The sequence below is a fragment of the Aristolochia californica genome, unplaced genomic scaffold, assembly GCF_029961685.1.
Source record: "Aristolochia californica isolate CCGP_79_NKW_82.1479 unplaced genomic scaffold, dmAriCali1.0.hap1 SCAF_1, whole genome shotgun sequence".
Lineage (NCBI taxonomy): Eukaryota > Viridiplantae > Streptophyta > Magnoliopsida > Piperales > Aristolochiaceae > Aristolochia > Aristolochia californica.
Window position 1 is genome coordinate 10,679,230 of NW_027181770.1, and position 24,261 is coordinate 10,703,490.

General features: G+C 40.2%; 2 protein-coding genes across 2 annotated transcripts; one reads left to right on the forward strand and one right to left on the reverse strand.

Annotated features, from left to right (window-relative positions):
* The first annotated feature begins 516 nt into the window (after positions 1 to 516).
* LOC137959115 (uncharacterized) lies at positions 517 to 3,919 on the forward strand. Its single transcript, XM_068806425.1, has 2 exons — positions 517 to 3,184; positions 3,585 to 3,919. The coding sequence occupies exon 1, from the start codon at positions 548 to 550 to the stop codon at positions 2,966 to 2,968; it is 2,421 nt and encodes an 806-aa protein (XP_068662526.1). The 5' UTR covers positions 517 to 547; the 3' UTR covers positions 2,969 to 3,184; positions 3,585 to 3,919.
* A 2,531-nt stretch (positions 3,920 to 6,450) lies between these two features.
* On the reverse strand, positions 6,451 to 6,825 carry LOC137946178 (uncharacterized mitochondrial protein AtMg00820-like). Its single transcript, XM_068792393.1, has one exon. It carries the CDS (start codon positions 6,823 to 6,825, stop codon positions 6,451 to 6,453), a length of 375 nt encoding a protein of 124 aa, XP_068648494.1.
* Between the last annotated feature and the right edge of the window lie 17,436 nt (positions 6,826 to 24,261).

Here is a 24,261-nt window from a genome sequence, read left to right on the forward strand (position 1 = left end):
TTTTGAATTTCTGCTAAATTTTGTATAAATTGTTCAGCATATGTAAGACAACCTAAAAACCTTTGAAATTGTTTTATATCTTCAATATCATTTGGAAATGAAGAATTTTTTTTCAAGAATATGATTTTTGAGAATTATTTCTCTTGAGGAAATGTTTAATCCTAATAAATCTATCTTAGTATAAAATATTTCAGTTTTTTTTTTTTATAGTGCTATTCCGGCATGGGGAGAGTGACTTATTATCATAAGTCCTTGTGAGAGCAAATCGTTTATTTGATGTGAGAATTCTTCAACATCTGAGGGTTACGATAGCCCACCTGCGGAGTCCCTAACTTCATGTGGGCCTCCAATCTACACCCATGAGGCACAGAGCAGAAAAACCAGTGGTTTGGTCCAAGTTAATCTGTCAACCAATAAAAACTTTGTGGTCCCACAAGCCATTTGAAATATTGGAAGGGTAAGCAGAAACTTCGTGCCCCTCCGATTTTCCTTTCAAAATGCTTCTCATTGTTCAAACTTCGAAGAGATCTGTCTGTTGCAGTGAAAAATGAACAGACCGAAGATCAGCAGAAACTCCTCCTCAGCTGCGCGAAATCAGCCGTTGCCATTTGAACCCAAGGGCAATGCGAATCCCAGGAATCCCTTAACAGACCTTAATGTTTCTGCTTCGTCTACGTCCGTCTCTGCGGAAGCTCCAAAAGGCTGCTTCCGCTTTCTTCTCTCCAACTCTTCTTCGAAAAGTCCCCTACCTAGAACCCCTAAATCTGCTCCAGTCCCTTCTAAGCCCAGACTTGGAACCGCCAAGAAAAATTCCCAAAATTTCAACTTTGACAATCCCAGAAATCCCAGATCTAAGAACTTACAGAAACCCACGACTCGAGTTTGCCTCCAGCGGAAAAATGATCACAAGCTTCCTTCCGATGGGAATTTCCAGAGGCAAACTTTATCAGAAAATAAAGGAGGCTGCCCTCCTGGAAATGGTATGCAGACTGCGGAGAAGAGTGATCGGCCTGCACCTAAGCTGCCTTCCCGGTTCCGCGTGGTTAATCCATCTCTGTCTGAGTGGAAAAATGGCGATGGTTCCATTTCTCAGGGGAAGTTTAAGCGCGCCCCTCTAGCACGAACTGACGCGGGTAAGGCTCCTTCCTTCAGTTTTTTGCCAGTTCTGGAAGATAATGAAAACCCAACACACAAAATCCCATCTACCTCTGGTTTCACTGGAACAAGTTTAAGCTCTGGACTAATTGATACCCCTATAAATAAAGTGCCGTCAAGTGGATCTTATTTTGTTTCTACACCTGAAACAACCACGCCACCTCTTCAGGCTTCTGTGTCTCCAGAAATTCCTGATGGAGTTGTTGGTGGATTGCCTTCAACGCCTGCTTGCTTTGCCGCTGGTCATGTTCTAGTTGGAATTTCTGACAAACGAAAATGCAGGCCTAGAGGGATATTGACCGTTCAAAATGAAGTTCAGAAAAGTGGTTCATGCAAAGACAGGGTTGCTCAGGATGTTCGTGGGTTTACAAATGGTGCCATATTTGATAGAGCTTCTTTGAGTCCTTCCCCTGCCCAAGCTTCTATAAACTGGATCTCATCACCGAATAAGGTTCAAAAAGACTGCAATTTCAAATACAACTCACCTAAGTTGAGTGGTTTGGGGAGCACCACTGTACTTGTAGAAGATTGTTTCACACCTCCATCTTGTGATGGATTCTCGAAGATTGCTGTTGGGAAAAGATCACTTGAATTTGAAGGGTTAGAAAAACCAACAACATTGGTTTCAGAGGTTACTCCACCTTCATCTGGTAATAACCTCAGCAGAGCTGCTGTGTACAAGGGCAATGCAGGAAATGGACCAAAAGGACTTGATTTTGAAGAGCCAATGGGTACTAAAGCATCGGTCCTAGAAGCCAAAAATATTGAAGGAAGTGTTGAAAATGGGTTGCTGCAATTTAAAGGTTCTGAGAGTCCCAATGCACCAGCCACAAAGGCTACCAAGACATCTCCATCCATTTCACTTATACCGGATGGTTGTAGCATTGAAAATATTAGGTGTCAATCACTTTGTTGTCCGAACAAAACTTCTTTCAGTTGGGTGTTGTCTCCTGTAAAAGAACACACAGGGATAAGGGGCTATGGATCACCTCAAGACAAAGGATTGGTTGGGTCTGCCATATTTATACAAGAAGCATCACAATGTGATCTTAATCTTCACAGGACCTCAACTACCACCTCCACTACGACTGCTGCTAACAATAGCTGTTTATCAGAATTTAAGACTAGATCAGATGCGAGGGGATATCGATACAATCTTGTCAAGGATTCTCCAAATTCAGGTGAACTTTGGGGCTCTCAAAATGTTATTTGTATGCCCGCCTCTAGTTCGAAAAAGCATACTTCGGTCTCTTTGATTAGTGATTACTCTGATCTTGATATTGGGTTGAGTTCAATGGAGGAGGCTCTTCAAACAGTCAGCTCATCAACTCAAAGTTTGCTTGTGACATGTGAGACAAGTAATTTAGTGTCTGATTCGAGTTTTCAATTGTCTTATCCCACCACACCTTCTAACTCAATTGATGGAACTCATCTTCAAAGGACAAATATTGGTAAGGCATCGGATGTGAGAATATCATGGAGGGAAGGACTTGTTAGTAGGATTTTTGAGATGGATGAATTGGACTGCTGTCATTGGCAATCAGAAGCAGAGGACTATGGTCTATTAAAACCTGATATTAGTCCTGATCTAAGAAGCTCAACTTTAAATGAAGAGAATGATCTACAAGTAGTTAATGGGTTTGGATCACCTGAATATGTGGATGACCAAAGTAGTGATGGGAAAAGCAAATTGAGAGTTCCTTTTGAACCATTTGGATGTGCAGAGTCCATAAGCACTGATGGTGGTGGGCTGGTTGCATCTGGTGATTCAGATTGGACTATGTGCTATAAGAACCAATTATTTGAAATATGATTATTATTATCCAATCCTTTCAACTGTAAACTTTATTTTCACCCCTCTCAAAATCCTTCTGCAACTGCAGAAATTTTGGTGGATGCAGTAAATTTCATGGCCTGGATTGCAATTCCTGGAGATTATGGAGCAAGATCGCCCATTTATGTCCTAGTCTCAGCATACATTGCTGTAGCAAGCTCCTTCCCCCATTCTCTTTCACTGTTGATCAATTGCGTAAGCGCTCTCTCTCGCTCAATGTAATGTTATTGGTGTTTATGATAATTCTCCTCTTTCTTCATTTTGGATTGTGAAATCCTGCGAGTCTATGTTGATTTTCTGTTCATAGTAACATCCAGTTCATGCAACTTTAAATCTCATAGGATTTTATTTTTCTGCAGAGCATGATCATTTGCATAACTAATACTCAATTTGATTTCTCTCTTGCAAAATTTCTTGATTTTAGGACATGATCTTTTGCATAACTAATAATCAATTTGATTTATCTCTTGCAAAATTTCTTGATTTTAAAACATGATCTTTAGCATAACTAATAATCAATTTGATTTCTCTCTTGCAAGATTTCTTGATTTTAGGACTAACTATTTTTCACAAAATGATTTTCAACTTGAAGCAGGAAATATGGAGTATTGACCTTCATAATTTTCTCTCGTTGGATCATTCCATGTGTTTTGGCTTTTCTTTTGTGCATGAAAATATTCAACTTGCTTGAAGTTCCAGAAAGCAATGTGGTCCATTATTTAGCCTATAATAGTTAGAAGCATAAGCGTAATTTTGCAACCGAAGACTCATGCTTACTGCAGAATTGAGGTTCATTTGGCTTCCCTTTTATTGCACAAGAAACACAGAAGGATAGGTTAGTGATGGAGTCCGATATAGTTTAGCTATTATTGTATTAGATTTTTGTGGATTTCATTTCTTATGTGTAAGCTACACCTAAAAGAAGGATCTGTTATCATTACACCTACCAAATTAGCAGCAAATTAATATTTCTGTTTGAAAGAACTTATTTCTCGCTCATAGTTAAGCGACAGTGTCTGTAGATGATACAAGTAACACCTACATCATGCACCCATTACCAATGCTAAGAAACCTCTGTTGGCAGAAGAGGACCAACTCTCTTATCGTGTTCTGCAATGCAGAGATTATATATCAAAGTTGTTTCAGCGTCAATGTCCAGAACTGCGAAGGGTTCAGACTGTCTGCAACTTCACAAAGAAAACTTGAAACGCCTCTTTCTCATCTGGGTTTTAATTGAAGTATGCGATTATTGATTGGTTGGAAAGACGTGAGAATAATTTTGAATAATTTAGGAAAGTATTTTAGAAGAAGAAAAATAGAGAAAAACTGAAGAAGAAGAAAAGGGAGAGAAAGGGAGAGACCAGAAACAAGGAGATTTTAGTAATTTATCTTCAAAACTGAATTCAACATCCTGTATAAAGTAAAAATAAAATAAAATAAAATAAAATACAAAAAATTATTTCAATCATAATTGGTGGATCCACAAGAGCTCGATGGCTGCCATACTGGTGTTCCCACTAGGTTCAAACTAGGCAAAAACACAACAGCACAGAGACAGATGAAAAGGAGTTAAATAGGAGAGGTCAACTAGAGCAAGAACACAATTGCCGTTTTTGTTAGGAGCATGTTAAAGATTTAGAACCTTATTGGATGAGTCGTGGTGATGGCACCATGCAAGTTTAAAAAAGATTCATGTACTTACAGCTAACAAAGAATCTAAACGGGAAGAGGAAGATGAGGCACAAAGCTTTGCCATCAGAGTATTAGTTAAGATATTAACAAATATGAAAGAGGCTAATATTTTTTCAGTTTCTAAGTGCACAAATAAAATGATGAGTTGGTAATGAACTCTTAAGTATAACTAATTAAGCCGTACTTCTCTATTCCCATTTACGGGCCCTACAAACGGAATCTGTTGTGTTTTTTCATTGTTGTAATACGCTTAAGCATTATTATTATCTTCTCTTTTCAATCATAACATTTTAAAGTCCAAACTATCCTTTATTATGATTGGTTTTTTTATTTGTTAATTAAGTTAACTAATGAGATCCTTTTAGTCAACTAATGTTTTTAACCACTAGATGTCTAATGGTTAATTTAATTTAACTACTGAATTATTATATGTAAGTTCGATTATATTATGATAGGTCATCATTCGTGTCAAATAATCAATAGACTTAACTGAAAAAATCCTATTAGGACAAGTTTAACAGATTAAAACCAAATTTACTACAACAAAAGTACCATGTTTAACTTGCTTGTGTTTAAGTACTCCTAGCATTTGGTGCAACCACACTAATAAAAAATAGAAGCAACCACATGTTGCTTCTTAGACGACACGAGAAAAAATTGGAGCCAAGTTTGAATGCATACCAAAAGTACTCCTTCTATCACCTATGTCACCAACCTAATCACTATTAGTACGCTCCACCAATTGAGATTCTTCTAAGGACGAGTAAAAAATTGCATAATCTATTGTGCCTTTGACATATCAAAGTATCTTTTTAGCTACTTGTAAGTGTAATTGGCGTGGCTTCTTCATGAACCTACTCACCATCCCAACTCTATTGACTATGTTGAGTCTAGAGTCTACCAAGTAGCACAAACTCCCTATTATCAATTTGTAATATGTGGAGTTTACTTCTGCACCAATCCCTTCTTTTGTTAACTTCAATCTATCTTCCATAGGTGTGCACATGAGGTTACATGTGATCATATGAAAGCGAGCAAGGATGTCATGTGCATACTTCTATTTTGTAACAAAAATCCCCTCTTTCTAATTGTTTCACATAAAATCTCCAAAAATAAAACATGAGGCCCATATCTATCGTAGCAAACTCATGTCACATAACCTCTTTGAATCTTTCAATCAACACTTGACTATCTCCTATAAAAATTAAATCACCCACATACAAACAAAGAAACAATATATTACCACTTGTTTTTGTCTTCAAATATAATGTCTGTGTTAAGTTGTGGAACCTAATTAATGCCCTACGTTGAGTTGGTCGCAGATCAACCTACGCGGTTAGGTTGTCGTGGGGGTTGGATCACGGGGATGTAATGCGGTTGCCCTAATTTTCTCTTTATGATTGAGGGGCACCGCTATTAAGGTTTTATCATCTATAATCCGAGGAGAATCTCGAGTTGCAGCCCGAGAGGTTTGAGAGAAACACCTGTAAGTGCATGATTTCATAGTTGATTACTACAACGGCAAAAGATAGGACGTAGTCTCACCTTGAGGCAAACTTGTATAAATCTTGTTGTGCTTTTTCATGCTTGTTTTTTACCTTCTTCTATGTTTATTATTATTTTTATTGTTAGTTTGGAATTAGGGCATCTAATTCCTAACTGTGTACTCATCAGGACATCTCATAAAACCATTCTAAAAAAAAAAAAAATGTGTTATCTTACCATGCCCTAGGTGCATGTTTCAACCCTTAGAGACCTCTCTTCCTTCTCTAAACCAAATGATTTTGACCAGCTTTGACATTACTATCAAGCAAATCTACATATTCCTTATCCTCTAGAATGCCATTGAGAAAGCTTGACTGGACATCCATGTGATGAATAAACCATCTATTCTGGGTAGTCAGGGCTAAAATCATGCAAATGGTATCAAGACAAGCAACAAGAGAAAATGCCTCAAAGTAGTCAATTCCAGGCTTCTGACTATAGCCCTTCACCACTAAGCGTTCCTTCAGTTTGTCAACACTGCCATTTGATTTGTACTCCATCTTGTACAACCACTCGAGACCAATGGCTTTCTGCTGAACAAGAAGACATGTCAACTCCGAAGTTGCATTTCTCTCTATGGCAACAATCTCTTTGTTCATTGCATCCTTCGTCTTTAATAACTTCTGAGAAGGTCCGTGGATCAAAATTTGCAAACACAACAAACTTGATGATTTGCTCATGAACAGGTTCAATATCTTTATGAATAACTCAATCCTATAATTTGGCTGGAAGATCTATCTTTTGGATTGAGGGTCTGAATGCAGGAAGTGGAACTATGGGAACTAATATGGCTTACTACGTAGGCAAAGAAGTCGACTGAATCCTCAAACTAGGCGACTGGCTAGATGATCCAATGGACTGGATAGGAGAAGAAGGTGGCTGAATAGATGAACTAGTTGATTGACCTAGTGAAGTAGTCGACTGGTTATGCTGAACTTCATGTTGGCCTTGGTGGCTTCTCAAGTGGAGGGTGAATTGAGTTTTAAAAAAATTGAACTTAAGTATGCAAGCATTTGAGTAAAAGATGCAAGTATTGAGCCAAAATTTACACACCATAAATAACATCAAATGGTCTTTTATTGATGTTCCCCTATTGGTATTCATCGCCCAAGAACCTATGCTTGGGAAATCCCAATAATGTCAGCTCTACTAGCTTGGAATTTTACAAGAAAGAGATTTTGGCTCTCCTTCAAGCCAAATGTATGCCCAAATACATGACTATAACACAATCTATCCAAAGGATTAGCTAGATTCTAGCTCTAGCAAGCCTTTCTATCTAGATTGAGTAAGGTTCTAGATGAACCTATCAAGAAAATAAAAACTACACAAGAAAGAAAAATTCACACTCTTTGACATGTGGAGAGAGATCCTTCTCATTGAAATGTCTAATCCTCCAGCCTTGGATGCACAATGTTAAGTTGTGGAGCCTAATCAATGCGCTACATCCACGATACATTAATTGCTATTTCATTAAGGGAAGTTTGGGAATTTTACTCTTATATCGTGGTTGCCCTAGTTTCCTCTTTATATGTGGAGCACAACCATTAGGGTTTTATCATTTGAGGAGCATCAGTTGCGACTGAGAGAGGTTAGAGAAAAACAACACCAGTAAGTGTGAGTGATTTCTCTTGTAAACTATTTCATCTTCATAGTGGATTATTGCAGTGATGGAAGTCAGAATGTAGTCTCTCCTTGAGGAGAACCTGTATAAATCTTGTTGTCTTTTCCTTGCTTATTTTTTTTCTTATGTGTTTATTATTATTGCTCTCGTTAGTTTAGAATTAGGGCGACTAATTCCTAACAAGTGGGATCAGAGCTTTGTGTTAACCCTTGGTCATTGATCTTGTAACACAATGTTGGGGAGATGAATCCAGAGTGAGTGGACAAGAACAACACTTCTATTGTTAGAGTTTGGCTGGAAACTTAATCCAGAAATCAATGTATGAAATCAGCACAGCTGGAATAAGTTGAGCTTTGGTAAATTGAAAAGAGAGAAAGGAAGAATGGCTGTTGTGGTTGGCTGTGTTGCAATTCAGTTGTTAACCCAGAAACAGTGCAGCATCCAACACTGTTATGGTCGGATTGGACTCGGTAAAATGGAAAAGAAAAATGGAAGAAAATGTAAGAGAATGGAAGAAAAATGAAAGAAGAAGAAGGAGCTCATTGAGAACTCCAAATGCTGGAGCTCCTTGAGGAGAACTCCAAATCCAATTTTTGATATATTCAAGCTTAACCTCAATTTCATTTTCCTCTTTACATAAGGTTGACACAACCTCTCTTTCCCACACATGACTCTTCCTCTTCCTAGTTCCCTCCTAACTATGGCTGGCGTCAACACAGGTTCAAGCTAAAAATCACAATAATGCCTCTATGGCATATTTACTCTTAAACTGAAATAAAATGCAGAAAAATAAAAACTTAATTTTAAATGACTCAGCCACAGTGCTTCTGAATGACTTGGCCCGCTATTGAGTTCATAACACTTTGGTTCGTGATTGAGAGAAATGGTTGCTGGAGAAGGATCGACACTTGGAATCAACAAGTTTGATGGTATGGATTTTACGTTCTGGAGAATACAAATCGAAGATTATATGTACAGTAAGAAATTGCACACACCACTTCTGGATATGAAACAAGAAAGTATGAAAGATGAAGAGTGGAATCTCTTCGATAGAGAGGTGTCCGAAGTAGTCTGGTTAACACTATCGAAGAACGTAGCTCACAACGTGACGTGGGAGAAAACCACGGTAGGGATGATGAAGATTCTGTCGGATATGTATGAGAAACCTTCTGCAAATAATAAGGTACATCTCATGAAAAAACTCTTCAATTTAAAGATGATAGAAAATACATCTGTGGCATCGCATTTGAATGAGTTTAGCACATTGTCAATCAATTAACCTCCATTCTTATTAAATTTGATGATGAGGTTTGTGCTTTAATTCTTTAGCGTCTCTACCAAATTGTTGGGAGCCTATGAGGGCTGCGGTTAGCAACTCTGTAGGCCACGGGAAATTGATATTTAATGATGTTCGGGATACTATTCTCGTGGAGGAAGTTTGTAGAAAGGACTCCGGAGAATCGTCGACATCTAATTCTGCTCTAAATGTCGATACTAAGGGCGAGAACTTTGAGAGGAATTCCAACAAGGGCAATGATAGAGGAAAGTTAATGAATGGTAGAAGCAAGTCCAAATTTGGAAGGAATGTGGAATGCTAGAATTGTGGCAAGTCTGGTCACATAAAGAAGAATTGCAGAGTACCAAAGAAGGATGAAAAGAAAGCGATGTTGCAAATGCGGTGACTAAAGAGGTACTGATGTTTTACTCTTGTCAGTTGATAGCCCTATTGACTCTTGGGTGTTAGATTCAAGAGTTTTTTTTTCACACCACTACACATCGTGAGATCATGGAGAATGATGTTGTTGGAGACCATGGGAAGGTGTATCTTGCTGATGGAGAACCTTTAGATATTGTCAGATTGGTAATCTCATTTTGAGGATGTGTTATGGACTCCATAGCATCAAGAGTAGCAGATAGACGTAAGGGTAATTGATGTAATTTTCTGCATGGAATGAAATGGAAGTTGGAATGTTAGTTAGTTGAGATCGGGTGCTCTCTCCATCGAGTCCCAGGTACGAGTTTCCTTCAAAAATTGGTTATCCCTCACGTCCGTTCATCTTCTTCACAGCTATTTTTTTCTGAACTCCATAACATCACGAGTTATCCATAGGCATAGGAATTAAATTATGTCAATTTACTTTTAATGTAATTTCATTTGGTTTGGTTTAGTTTAGTTTGGTTTGGTTTGGTTTAGATGTAATGTGGCGTGAACCACTTGACCCATGGGTCTATTTTGTAATTTCGTCCTCAACCCTATTTAGGGGGACGTCAAGGTGAAGGGAAAGCAAGTATTGAGAAATTAGAATTAAACAGGTCAGATTCTCCCTCAGTGGTCTAGGTCGGATTCTCCCTCTGAGATCCAGGTCGAACTTCCTTCAAAGCTCCAGCATTCCACGTTCAAGGAACAAGAATCCTCTTCCAGCGTCAAGAACCAATATGGAGGGAAGAGAGGAAAGAAGGGTGACTCGATCCATGGCTCGGGAAGAACCTAACATCTTGGTATCAGACAGGTCCACCCTTGGGGATTCCTCTTCCCCTGAGGATTTGAGGCAATTAGTTGAAGATAATCGCCAGAGGACAGACCTTCAGGCGCAATCCCTGGAAGAGGTGTGTCAGACAACATCTGACTTGCGTGAGGCCATAAAATCCATGGATGTTGCCATTCAAGCTCTCCTTCAGCTACAGGATGACAATGGTACATGAGCACAACCACCGACAGCCTACTCTCCATCGGCCGACCACCACCAATACCACCCACCACCTCCTCCACCACCACCAATGCGTCATCACAATCCCCATATGGGGCCTGCCGTTCAGGGACCAAATACGGTTCCCAGGTATTTAAAACTAGACTTTCCTACATATGATGGGTCTAAGGACCCCTTGATTTGGTTAACGAATTGTGATCAATTATTTTATCATCAAAAAACACCTGCAGATGAGAAAGTTTATTTGGCCACCTACCACATGCTCGATGAAGTGCTTCTATGGTACCACCGAAATGACCAATTGGTTCAGGATTGGGCAACCTTTAGACAATCATGCATGATGAGGTTTGGTCCTCCAGCTAGTAGCAATCCATTGGGCGAATTAATCAATTATAAGCAGACTGGATCACTAGAGGTATATCAAAAGACCTTCCAGGAACGGTTGGCCCACGCTTATGAGTTTGTTAGTCACACACAATATGTTCATATTTTTATTTCTGGTTTGACAGAAGCTCTACGGCTGGAAGTTGAATTACATGGTCCTACAGATTTGGACCACGCTATGAATTTAACCAGCTCAATTGAGCATAAGCAGCGTGTGCTAAAGGATTCACTGGTCAGAAAACCAGCTTGGCCAGGAAGGCACAATGCCACTGCGCCCACCCTTATTATGGACCTCCACGTTTTGGAGCCAGTGCAACACCACGCCCAGACAACTCTAACTCGAATCCACCTGCTCCTTACTTCAAAAAACTGAACAGACAGGAGATGGTTCAGAGAAAGGCTAAGGGCCTTTGTTTTAACTGTGATGAATAGTATGTACAAGGTCACCTATGCAAAAGATTATTCAGTATAGGTCTGTGGGAGGATGGTGAAGACATACTACCAGAGGAGGAGATTGTGGAAACAGACCAAGAAGGTCCAGAGATTTTCCTTCATGCCATGACTGGTCTGCGCAGTTCTAGTACCATGCAGGTTAAAGCCCAGTTACATCATCTACAGTTACTTGCTTTAGTTGACTCGGGCAGTACACATAATTTCATCAGTCAGCCAGGGGCAGAACAACTTGGGTTAGTAGTCCAGCAACAGACTAGCCTTTCTGTATCAGTAGCCAATGGGGCTAAAATTACCAGTGTGGGCATCTCTCCAGCGACACACTTTGATATTGAGGGACATGCATTTATTGCAGATTTCCTGGTGATTCCACTGTCCGGATTTGATTTGGTACTGGGAATTAAATGTCTACAACTGTTGGGGCCAATATTATGGGATTTTCAGGCTCTGACCATGTCCTTTACAGAAGACCACCGTCAGATTACATTGCATGGCACACAAGCACCAGTGCCCTGCGCACTTCAGGTTGTTCAGATCCAGAGCACAGACAACTGTAAGTTATCTCAATTACTTATAGACTTTGAGGATATCTTTCAGGAACCTACTGCTCTACCGCCAATTAGGCACTGTGATCACCGTATCCATTTGAAAACGGGCACTGAACCTGTAGTGGTGCGTCCTTATCGTTACCCCCATTTACAGAAGGATGAGATTGAAAGGCAGTGCCAAAAGATGCTAGCCCAGGGGATTATTCAGCCCAGCAGGTCTCCTTTTTCCTCACCGGTATTACTGGTCCGCAAGCATGATAAGTCGTGGAGGTTTTGTGTGGATTACAAGCAACTCAATGCGCATACCATTAAAGATAAATTTCCCATCCCAGTGGTGGACGAGTTGCTAGATGAGTTACATGGTGCTACTATTTTTACCAAGCTCAATTTGAAATATGGCTATCATCAAATCCGGGTTCATCCATCAGATGTGGAGAAAACAGCATTCCGCACGCACCACATTTCGAGTTCCTTGTAATGCCATTTGGTCTCTCCAATGCGCGTTCCACATTCCAGGCCCTCATGAATGAGGTATTTTCCTCTCTCTTGAGGAAATACGTTTTGGTATTTTCGATGATATTTTGGTATATAGCAACAGTTGGGAAGAGCATCTTCAGCACCTTCACCAGGTATTTACTCTTATCCGCTCACATCATTTGGTTTTAAATCAGTCCAAATGTTCTATGGAAACCTCAGAAGTGGCATACTTGGGCCACGTTATTTCAGCAGTTGGGGTGAAGGTCGACTAGAGTAAGATACAGGCCATCACAGATTGGCCTCTTCCCACATCCATTACAGCATTAAGGGGATTTTTGGGCCTAGCTGGGTATTACAGGAAATTTATTTGCAGCTATGGCCAGATTGCAGCACCGTTCAACAACCTCCAAAAGAAAAATATCTTTACCTGGTCTGAGACAATGGCTCATTCCTTTTAGCAGTTGAAAGAGGCCTTATCATCTGCCCCAGTTTTGCAGTTATCGGACTTTGATGAGTCATTTGTGGTGGAATGTGATGCTTCGGGGGGCGGTATTGGTGCAGTGTTACACCAACAGGGACACCCGATTGCTTATTCTAGCCGCCAACTTGGCCAGCACCACCACAAGTTAGCAACTTATGAGAGGGAACTGATCGGATTAGCGAAAGACATAAAGCATTCGCGGCCTTATCTCTGGGGGCGCCCATTTCTTATTCGCACTGATCATTGCAGCCTCAAGTATCTGCTTGAGCAGCACCTCACTACCTCACCGCACCAGCATTGGTTAAGTAAACTTATGGGGTTTGACTTTACTGTGGAGTATAAACCTGGGAGTTTGAATGTGGGGGTTGATGCTTTATCTCACTGGGACATTCCAGAGCCGCAATTACATGCCATAAGTCAGCCCAGAGCTCTCTTGTTGGACTCTATACGGGAAGAGACATAACAGTACCCAAAAATTATTGCTTTATATCATGAGGTCTAGCAGAGAACAGTGGCAAACCATTGGACGATTTAGGAAAATTTGGTCCTCTTCAAAAACAGGATCTTTCTACACCACACGTCACCACTGATTCACACCATTTTAGCCTCCTTCCATGACAGTACACATGAGGGCCAACAAAAAACATATTTCCGAATAGGTCGGGAATTTTATTGGAAGGGTATGAAGCACAGTATAGCCGATTATGTGGCGGCTTGTTAGATTTGTCAACGGAATAAAGCTGAATCATTAAGTCCATCTGGGTTGATCCAACCCCTTCAGCTGCCGTCACTGGTCAAGTTTGATATTTCCATGGACTTCATAGATGGACTTCCCTTATCGTCCGACAAATCCGTTATCTTTGTAGTGGTTGATCATTTCTCAAAGTATGGCCATTTCATACCTCTGGCGCATCCTTACATTGTAGCCCACTTAGCTCAGCTCTTTATGGATAATATTGTCCGCTTACATGGGATGCCTAATTCCATTACAAGTGACAGGGATGCCATCTTTACCAATACATTCTGGAAAGAACTATTCAAGCTGTAGGGCACAACGTTAGCATTCTCTTCAGCCTACCATCCACAGACAGAGGTCGTCAATAGGACAATTGAGATGTATCTTCGTTGTTTCATGGGGGACTCACCTAAATAGTGGGTTAAGTGGCTCACCTGGGTTGAATTCTGTTACAACACCTCCTACCACAGCGCACTCGGAACAACCCCATTCAAGGTAGTCTATGGTAGAGACCCGCCCAACCTTTTATCGTATGAACCAGGTGCCTCCAAGGTTGCCACTTTGGACCAAGCATTAGCAGAAAGAGATACCTTGCTCACTGAGGTGCGCCCTCATCTCCAAGAGGCACAACATACTATGAAGTTGTATTATGACAAGAAGCACCGGAAAGTCTTCTTTTCTCCAGGAGATTATGTATGGCTGCATCTCCAACACTCCAGGTAGCTGTCACTGATAGCCTCCAAAAGCCACAAGCTCTCTCCGAAATATTATGGTCCCTTTCAGGTTATGGACTGTATTGGTACAGTTGCCTACTGCTTGCAGCTTCCGCTAGAGGCCAGGATTCACAATGTGTTTCATGTCTCCCAATTGAAGGCCTTCCAGGGTGACTCTCCCTTGCTGCACACACCTTTGCTCCCACTACATGAGGGACGTGTACTTTCTACTCTAGCACAGGTATTACAGGCTCACCGCATTCAGGGTGATTGGGAGATCCTAGTGCAATGGGCTGATGCTAATCCCAGTGACACGACATGGGAGCCATTAGCTGCGTTCGACACCCTCTACCCCTACTTCGAGCTTGAAGACAAGCTCTTTCTCCAGGAGGGAGGTGATGTTATGGACTCCATAGCATCACGAGTTATCCACAGGCATAGGAATTAAACTATGTCAATTTACTTTAAATGTAATTTCATTTGGTTTGGTTTGGTTTAGTTTTGTTTGGTTTGGTTTAGATGTAATGTGGCGTGAACCACTTGACCCATGGGTCTATTTTGTAATTACATCCTCAACCCTAATTACATCCTCAACCCTATTTAGGGGGACGTCAAGGTGAAGGGAAAACAAGTATTGAGAAATGAGAATTAAACAGGTCAGATTCTCCCTTAGAGGTCTAGGTCCGATTCTTCCTCTGAGGTCCAGGTTGAGCTTCCTTCAAAGCTCCAGCATTCCATTCCTATTTCCATCATTCCACGTTCAAGGAATAAGAATCCTCTTCCAGCGTCAAGAACCAATATGGAGGGAAGAGAGGAAAGAAGGGTGACTCGATCCATGGCTCGGGAAGAACCTAACACTGTTCATCTTCCTCTTCCACACCATGTCCCCCTATGGGTTACGGTACCCTGCCTACAAGCCCCTGTATCCAATCGGCTTCAACCCATCGTTTCAATCGTATTTCAACCAGGAACCGAGAGAAGAACGTCGGGTGGATCGATTCCAGGAAATGGGGCATATCAACTTGGTATCAGAGCGGACCACCAGTGATGATTCGTCTTCTTGCGGGGAGCTTGATCATCAACTTGTTCTTCAAATATTTTCACAAATTGATCCACTTTTTGCTACTCAAGACAGAGCCGCAGAAAACAACTCAAAGAAATCCGACAGAGCCGCAGAAACCAACTCAAAGAAATCCGACAGAGCCGCAGAAACCAACTCAAAGAAATCTGCGGAGCTCGACATCAGAGAGCCCTTTGTCTCTCCAACGGCGGCGACGTCTGAAATTGGGGCCTCCACATGTCCGACATCGGGAGTATCCTCCACACAACCTTTGTCGGCAACAAGGGAAGGGGATTTGTCGTCAAGCCCTTTTTCTTTGGACGCCATACGTCCTCCCGAATAGACGACGATGGCAACCCGTGAGTTTGATGTCTCGGAAACACTCCCCGAGAGCCCGAAATCAGATAGCGAGGCGACCTCAAATCCGCAAACCTACTCCGCTCTGGCGAAACTCAACCCCTTGTTCGTGTTCAGCAATCAGATTGGAAATCTTGGCCACTCCTTCCTACAATTCTTCTGACAATGTTGTCTTTCTGACAGCCCCCTGTCTCGGACCATCCCCCAGCGTCGAAGCCCAAACAGGCTGCTCTTCGCCTCCGAACACGTGGGAGGCACCATCGGCGCTGTCAGACACAAATCCGGTGGGATTTGACTTCCGGTCGCCACCTCTCGAGCTCCCTCTCAACCTCACTCTCGGTCTCGGTAGCACAGAGGAAAATGAAATTCCGAAAAAGTTGGACACTGTGTGTAAAATTGGGGAACATCCAGCTCTGTTTTGAGATACCGGTCACCAGCATAAAATTTTTCGGCGAAATTTTTTCTTTCCGACAGCCTCGGTTGTTCGCCTTCAGATGGTACGTGGGTCTCTCCCTGGGTTAACATCTCAGTTTTTATGGTTGCACTATCTGCATCTCCTGCAGTGATTTTACTACGAGAATCTCTTCTGGGTTTGCTAAACTTCCCAACCTTGAAGTGCTTGATTTACATCAGCTGAATGGCGTATTTCTATACAAAGTCCCTTTTTGTTTCCACGTAGTTCATGTAGATTTTAGTGGAAATTCATTCCGAAGCACCGGCTTGCAGAAGCAGAAGTTCTTATTTGGTATTTATGAGGCTATGCAGTATCTGAATCTGAGTACTATTCGGTTCACTGGAGCCCTGATCAGTGGAGGTGGTCTTTCCTCATTGGGGACCTTCCAAGTGTTGGACCTGAGCTACAATGAGCTATCTGGCGAATTGATCCATATGGTATCATGTTTGCATGAGTCTACACCAACTTCTGCTGGATCATCAGCAGTGCATGTGAAAGTTGTCACTGCTATATATAATTCGTCTATATTTCTGAAATGCTTGGTTGAAAACTCTAAAAGTCATAGCTTTGAAGAATTGAATCTCTATCTTGATGAAGATCAACGCATCATGAATTTTGTTATGCATTGTATAATTAATTATATTGGCATGTCAGATTTGAGTCCGCACACGTACCTACTCCACCATGAACTGCTGAACTTTCTGATTGTGGCTTTTTCGACTCACCCTTGTGGTTCATCTCTAAGCTCGGGAGATGTACATCCATTTATAGATACGGCCATGGTTCAGGAAAGTGCACTGGTTAGTTCTGTTGTTTGAAGATTGCTGCTTAATTATATTGCTCGACCTCGGGTTCCTTTAAATGGTGCATTACAACCTGTTTTTCCTGGAGGAAGACAGTCAGGTGTTTTACAAAAAGTACGTTCTATTGCTGAAAATTTTGTGCTATTGCCATATTACACTTTCAATTATCTAGTCAGTTCAAGTGGTGACGGCCCAAGAAGCCCTCTAGTAGACAAAAGTTTACTTGTTTTGCTTGTTTTACTTCACTACCGTAAGTGTGTGCTGATGGCAGAGCCCATGGAAAACAAAAGTGCGAATGATGCTGACCTCACTCCTCATCTGACAGAGAACTCACATTTTGCTATTAATCCTTATTACACAGCCTTGGAGAATGCAGGAGATATTGAATTTGATCGGGTAGATATAGAAGGGAATGCACACTGTGGGCCACTTTTCAGATTGACCTTTGCTTCTTTATTTGATGCCCTTGGGATGTGCTTGAATGATGAAAGTTTTGTCCTTCTGCTCTACTCTTTGTTGCAAGGAAGCTCCGATTTTCGGGAGTATGTTTTGGTGCGGACTGACTCAGAGACATTGTTGCAGCCTGTCCTGAAAATGCTATACAATGCTTCTGTTCCAAGACACATATCTGTAAACCTAAACATGAATTTCTAACAACATAAAATTGATCATATAATTTTAAACGGAAGCAAAATCATACCTCCTTCCATACGCTTCAGATTCCTTCTCTCTGTTCTCTGTTCGGTGCTTTCGATCTCTGAACACTCTCGGCGATGGCTCAACTGAAGGGGCTTGAGTGACGAGACAGGGGACCGAACCAACAATGTGAAGCCAACCTGCCTTCAAGGTTGTTCATGGCTTCATGTTACCAAGGGAGTTGCAACTGCAGGGAGTTGCAACTGCCAAAAGTTGAGACAACGATTAATGAGAAAACCGTTTCTCATAATAAAACGGTTAACATTCTCCCACTTGGTCCAAACTTCTAATATAATCTTAAACCCATCGATAATTTGAATTTAAGTAATAAATACATGAATCATGGCGATGGGTCCTCTTATGACGAGTATTATCTTCCATGTATTACTATGTATTTATTACTTATGCTTTATGAATAAACCCTATGTTTACTCTTGGTCCAACACAGATAATTTTCTCAAAATTAAAGTGCACATAAATATGAGAAAGAAACATCACATTAATTAAGAATTTCACTGAAATAACATTGTTCATACAATGAAAAATTTACATAATGGAACCAAGTCCCATATTCACAACATGATCCTTGAATTTAAACGGTGGCATGCGCTTAGTCAAAGGATCTGTGATCATTAAGTCAGTGTTGACGTGCTCAATGACCACTTTCTTTTTTTTAACACATTCACTTATGGCCAAATACTTTATGTGAATGTGTTTACTTCGACTTCCACTTTTGTTGTTCTTGGCCATAAAAACAACAACTGAATTATCGCAATATATTCTTAATGGCCTTGAGATAGAATCCATAATTCTAAGCCCATAAATGAAACTCTTAAGCTATACACCATGTGAAGTAGCCTCAAAACATAAAACTAACTCGGTTTCCATAGTCGACGTGGTGGTCAAAGTCTGTTTGGCACTCCTCCATGATATTGCTCCACTGGCCATCAAGAAAATGTATCCTGATGTTGATTTGCGAGAATCAATACAACCAACAAAGTCAGACTCTAAGTAACCAATGACGTCTAGAATGTCTGTCCATCTATACATCAGCATGTAGTCTTTGGTTCCTTGAAGGTACCTCATTACTTTCTTTGCAGCTCTCCAGTGGTCTAACCCGGGATTACTCTGATATCGCCCCAACATTTCAACAGCAAATGCAATATCAGGTCTTGTGCAAACTTGAACATACATTAGGCTTCTGATAGCAGAAGCATATGGAATGTCCTTCATTTGTTCCCTTTCAAGGTCGTTCTTCGGGCATTGGTTCAAATTGAACCTATCACCCTTCACAATGGGAGCTACACTTGGTGAACAACTCTTCATCTGAAATCTCTCTAACACTGTATTAATACAGGTTTTCTGAGACAGACCTAAGATACCTCGAAATCTGTCTCTATGAATCTTAATGCCAATGACATAAGATGCCTCACCCATATCCTTCATATCGAAAATGTTAGAGAGAAATTGTTTCACCTCATGTAGAAAACTTTTATCATTGGTTGCTAGCAAAATGTCATCCACATATAAAACAAGAAAACAAATTTTACTCCCACTGACCTTCTGGTATATACATTGATCGATAATGTTTTCTACAAACCCGAATGAAGAAATTACATTATGGAATTTCAAATACCATTGGCGGGATGCTTGTTTTAATCCATATATTGACTTTTTAATTTTGCAAACCAATTGGTCACCATCACTAGAGGGGAATCCTTCAGGTTGTTTCATGTAAACCTCCACCTCTAGATCTCCATTGAGAAATGCCATTTTGACATCCATTTGTTGCAACTCTAAGTCAAAATGGACTACTAATGCCAAAATAATGCACAAGGAATCTTTCTTAGATACAGGAGAAAAAGTTTCCTTGTAATCGATTCCTTCTTTCTGAGTGAATCTCTTAGCAACGAGTCTTGCCTTGTATCGCTCAATGTTTTCTAATGAGTCTTTCTTTGTTTCAAAGACCCATTTATATCCAATGGCTTTAAATCCACTAGGCAACTCAATAAGATCCCAGACTCCGTTACTCTTCATAGAATTCATCTCTTCCTTCATGGCATTGTACCATAATTTTGATTCTTTGCAACTCATGGCTTCTGAAAAATACATGGGATCATTTGCGGTTCCAATGTCATATTCTTGCATATACACAATATAATCATCAGGAATTGCTAATCTTCTGAGTCTAGTAGATCTTCTTAATGTTGAACCATCATTTTTCTGAGAAGTATGTGGTTCAACTAGTTGTTCAAAAATGCTTGGCAACTCTTGAAGTACCTGGTCTACTGGAATGTTGTCAGCAGGTTGTGGAACTCCGATGATTGGTTGTTCAACACCAGTTTGTACTTGAGGGGTGCTGTGAACAATAACCAATCTATCACTTGAGGTGGAAGGTTGAGATTCTGAATGATCGTTCTCAAAAACTATGTTCCGAGTTGGATTCCTTCCACTGATCAAGTCATTTTCAAGAAATTTTGCGTTTCTTGATTCCCCAATCCTAGTGTTGTGAGATGGACAATAAATTCTGTAACCTTTAGACCTTTCAGCATATCCAATGAAATACCCACTAATGGTCCTTGGGTCCAACTTCTTCTCTTGTGGATTATAAATTATCACTTCAGACGGGCATCCCCAAATGCGCATATGTCACAAACTCGGTTTTCAACCTTTCCATAATTCAAATTTCATTTTTGGAACAACCTTGGTTGGAACTTAGTTTAATATATACACTGTCGTCTTAAGTGCTTCAGGCCACAAGGATCTAGGAAGATTGGAGTTGCTAAGCATACTCCGCACCATGCCTATTAATGTTTGGTTTCTTCTTTTTGCTACACCATTTTGGTCCGGAGAACCAGGCATGGTATATTGGGCAACAATCCCATGTGCCCAGGTCCTTGTCCATTCTCTGTGTATCTACCATAGTATTCTCCACCTCTATCTGATCTCACGATCTTAATTTTCTTACTGCATTGTGTCTCCACTTCAGCCTTAAAGATCTTAAAGGCATCTAATGCTTCATTCTTGTTATAAAGCATGTAGAGATACATGTATCATGAGGAATCATCTATAAAAGAGATGAAGTATTTCTGACCATGTGAGTCCATGTCTGGACTACATATATCAGTATGTATAATCTCTAATATGGTTGAACTCCTATTGGCACATTTCTTTGACTTGTTAGTCTACTTTCCCTTAATGCAGTCTACAAAAGTCTCAAAATCAGTAAAATCCAGAGTATTAAGTACCCCTTTCATTCACTAATCTTTTAATTCTTTCTATGGAGAAATGACCTAATCTCCAGTGCCATAATGTAGAGGAATCCTCATTAATAACACCTCTTTTATTACCAGTGTGAACATGCATTGAATCGTAAGTGGCATTGTTTTGTAAATTAATGTTATAAAGACCATCAGACAATGTACCATTCCCAACACAATAAGACTTATAATTTAAATTGAAAGATGAGTTTGAAAAGTTAAAAGAATATTCATAAGGTACAAGCCTTGAAACTGAAATCAAGTTTCAGGAGAAACTTGGAACATAAAAGGTCTTTTCTAATTTTACAACAAAGCCACTACTTAAAGTTAAATAGCAAGTTCCTATAGCTTCCACATGTGAGCTCATCAGGTCTCCTGAGAAAATGTCATGCTCACTTCCCACTAGTTTCCTTAGGTTTTGCAAACCCTACAAGGAATTTGAGATGTGGATTTTTTATCCAGAATCAATCCACCAAGTGTAATTATTGACATTAACCATATTAGATTCATAACAAACAAATAAGGTTAGTGTACCTTTGTCAGCAAGCCATTTCTGAAACTTGGCGCATTCCTTCTTCATGTGTTCCTTCTTTTTACAGAAGAAACACTTGGAATCTTTCTTAATACCAGCTTGGGAGGGGGGGGGGGGGGGGGGGGAGGGGGGGGGGGGGGGGTGTAGTTTGCCTTTCCCTTTTTATTTGGCTTGATATTTTCCCTTTCCATGTGTTGCCAGCATGACACTTTCTCCTTGTTCCATCACCAGTCTCCCTTCCTCTTGAACACACATGGTCAAAAGTTCATTAACTGACCATTTATCTTTATGTGTGTTGTATGAGATTTTGAAGGGTCCATATTGGTGCGGAAGGGAATTCAGGATGTCATGCACCACAAAAGATTCTGACATATCAACCTCGAGATTTTTTAATTGAGCCGCAATATCCCTCATTTGCATGATGTGCTCGTGTACACCTCTCATACTGGTGTGCTTTAGGGATGAGAACTTCATGATTAGAGTGTTTTCTAATGCCTTATTTGAAGTGAAAAATTGTGCATCAATGGCTTTCAGCAAGTCTTCGACATTTTCATACTACTCAACAGAACCACGAATACCAGCAACAATTTTAGTCTTAATGAACATTACACTAAGGCGATTAGATCGCTCCCATCGTTCATAAAGTGTAATTTCAGCTGCCGTGCTGGTATCAGTAATTACTGGTGGTTCGTCTTTCCTAATAGCATAATCTATGTCCATCCACCCTAAATGAAGAAGTATTCTCTCTTTCCAGACCATATAGTTATCTCCCTTAAGATCAGGGATATCACAACGAATATCAAAGAAATGTTTAGGCTGTCCAACTGCATAAAATTATAAATTATATGCTGATGTTAAAACTGAGGCCTGAATAAAATATCATGATTTACCAATGTAAATCATGCTTAAAAATTAAATCAATTGACATAAAAAACATTGCCTGTGGCTAAATGTTTTTTTAATTCAAGTAGATTCAATATTCTTTATGAGTAAACTTGATGACAAAACTATCAAATTATTTATGAATTCATAATTCCTGTGGGTAAATTATGAATAATTTGATCTTTTATCCTAATTAAATTACTCAAATATAATAAAAATTCTTGTGGGATAAAATTTATTATATTATGTATAATTAATTACAATTAATATCTACTTTTTCTTTATGATAAAACTATCAAATTATTTATGAATTCATAATCCATGTGGGTAAATTATGAATAACTTGATATTTTATCCTAACTAAAAAACTCAAATATAATAAAAATTCATGTGGGATAAAATTTATTATATCAAGTAAAATTAGTTATAATTAATGTCTAATATTCTTTATGTGATCCTAATCATAATATATAATTTTTATTAAGTTAAAAAATTTGTGGCTACTCTCTAATTAATAAAAATTATATGGATCACTAGACATTAAATCTCATAAATGTATGAGAATAGCATGAATTGCATAATTTTAACTTACACTAACAAGTTATCATTATGCACAAAGTATTCTCATAAGATATGCATAATTAAAAAATATAATATTATGCATAGCTTTAATTTCATGCATTTAAATATAAGCCAAAAAATGCATAAAAACTGTAATAGGAAATAAATCTAAAAATTCCAATATGCATAACAGCCGACGGCCAGTGGCCTAATGGTCATTGGCGCAATCAATTTTTCCAGCGCGCGGGTTCGAATCCCACTGGCACAAAATCAAATATAAGTACCGAGTCGGCTCGGTCCTGGAACGGCGAGCCAACTCAACTCATCCGAGTCGACCCGTACCTTTTTTTTCTTCACTGAGTCAACCCGACCTGAGACGTAGTTGCCGAGTTGAACGGCGAGTCGCAGAAGACTCATCCCGAGCCAACTCGACAGTATTTAAAAAAATACCTTATGAATTTAATTAACCAGTTTTTGTGCGCTGGAGGTCGTCTTCAACCTCCAGTAGCGCGCAAAAAATAAGGTTCGTCGGCGTTCTTTCAAGTCGTCGACGCCGAAAAACTTGTCAGAATGGTCGTTGAAGTCGGCATTGCGGTTCCGAAGCTCTAAGGCATCACAAACTGGCATCGCAAACTGTCTCCGCGGTGAGCTCACAGAGAGCGTACAACGACAGGCTCCGTCGGCGTTCTGTAAGTGTTCGGCGCCAGCAAACCGTGTGGAATGGTCGCCGGCTCCGGTGTCATGCTCGACGCTGGTTGTCGCCGATGCCAGAGCCCACACTCTCTCATGCAGAGACCACATAATTTGTTTCTAAAAAATAAAGACCAAAAATAGAGCTTTTAAACTAAAGCTCAAATGGAACCAAAACTCTGGATCAGAGGTCTGCTCTGATACCATCTGTAAGCCTAAACATGAATTTCTAACAACATATAATTTTAAATGGAAGCAAAATCATACCTCCTTCCATACGCTTCAGATTCCTTCTCTCTATTCTCTGTTCGTCGCTTCCGATCTCTTAACACCCTTGGCGATGGCTCAACTGAAGGGGCTTGATTGATAAAATAGGGGACCGAACCAACAATGTGAAGCCAACCTCCCATCAAGGTTGTTCATGGCTTCGTGTTACCAAGGGAGTTGCAACTGCCAGAAGTTGAGACCACGATTAATGAGAAAACCATTTTTCATAATAAAACGATCAGCAATATCTTCTTTACGAGGTTGGAGCCCTCCTTCCAAACAACGGGGTATGGCTGATTGTGGACATCCTTGCCAGAAGGACAAGCAAAGGGGCTTTGGGGTGGACTTCCACAGT

Coding starts and splice junctions, on each gene's coding strand:
- LOC137959115 (XM_068806425.1), top strand. CDS start 548: ATGAACAGACCGAAGATCAGCAGAAACTCCTCCTCAGCTGCGCGAAAT.
- LOC137946178 (XM_068792393.1), bottom strand. CDS start 6,825: ATGAACAAAGAGATTGTTGCCATAGAGAGAAATGCAACTTCGGAGTTG.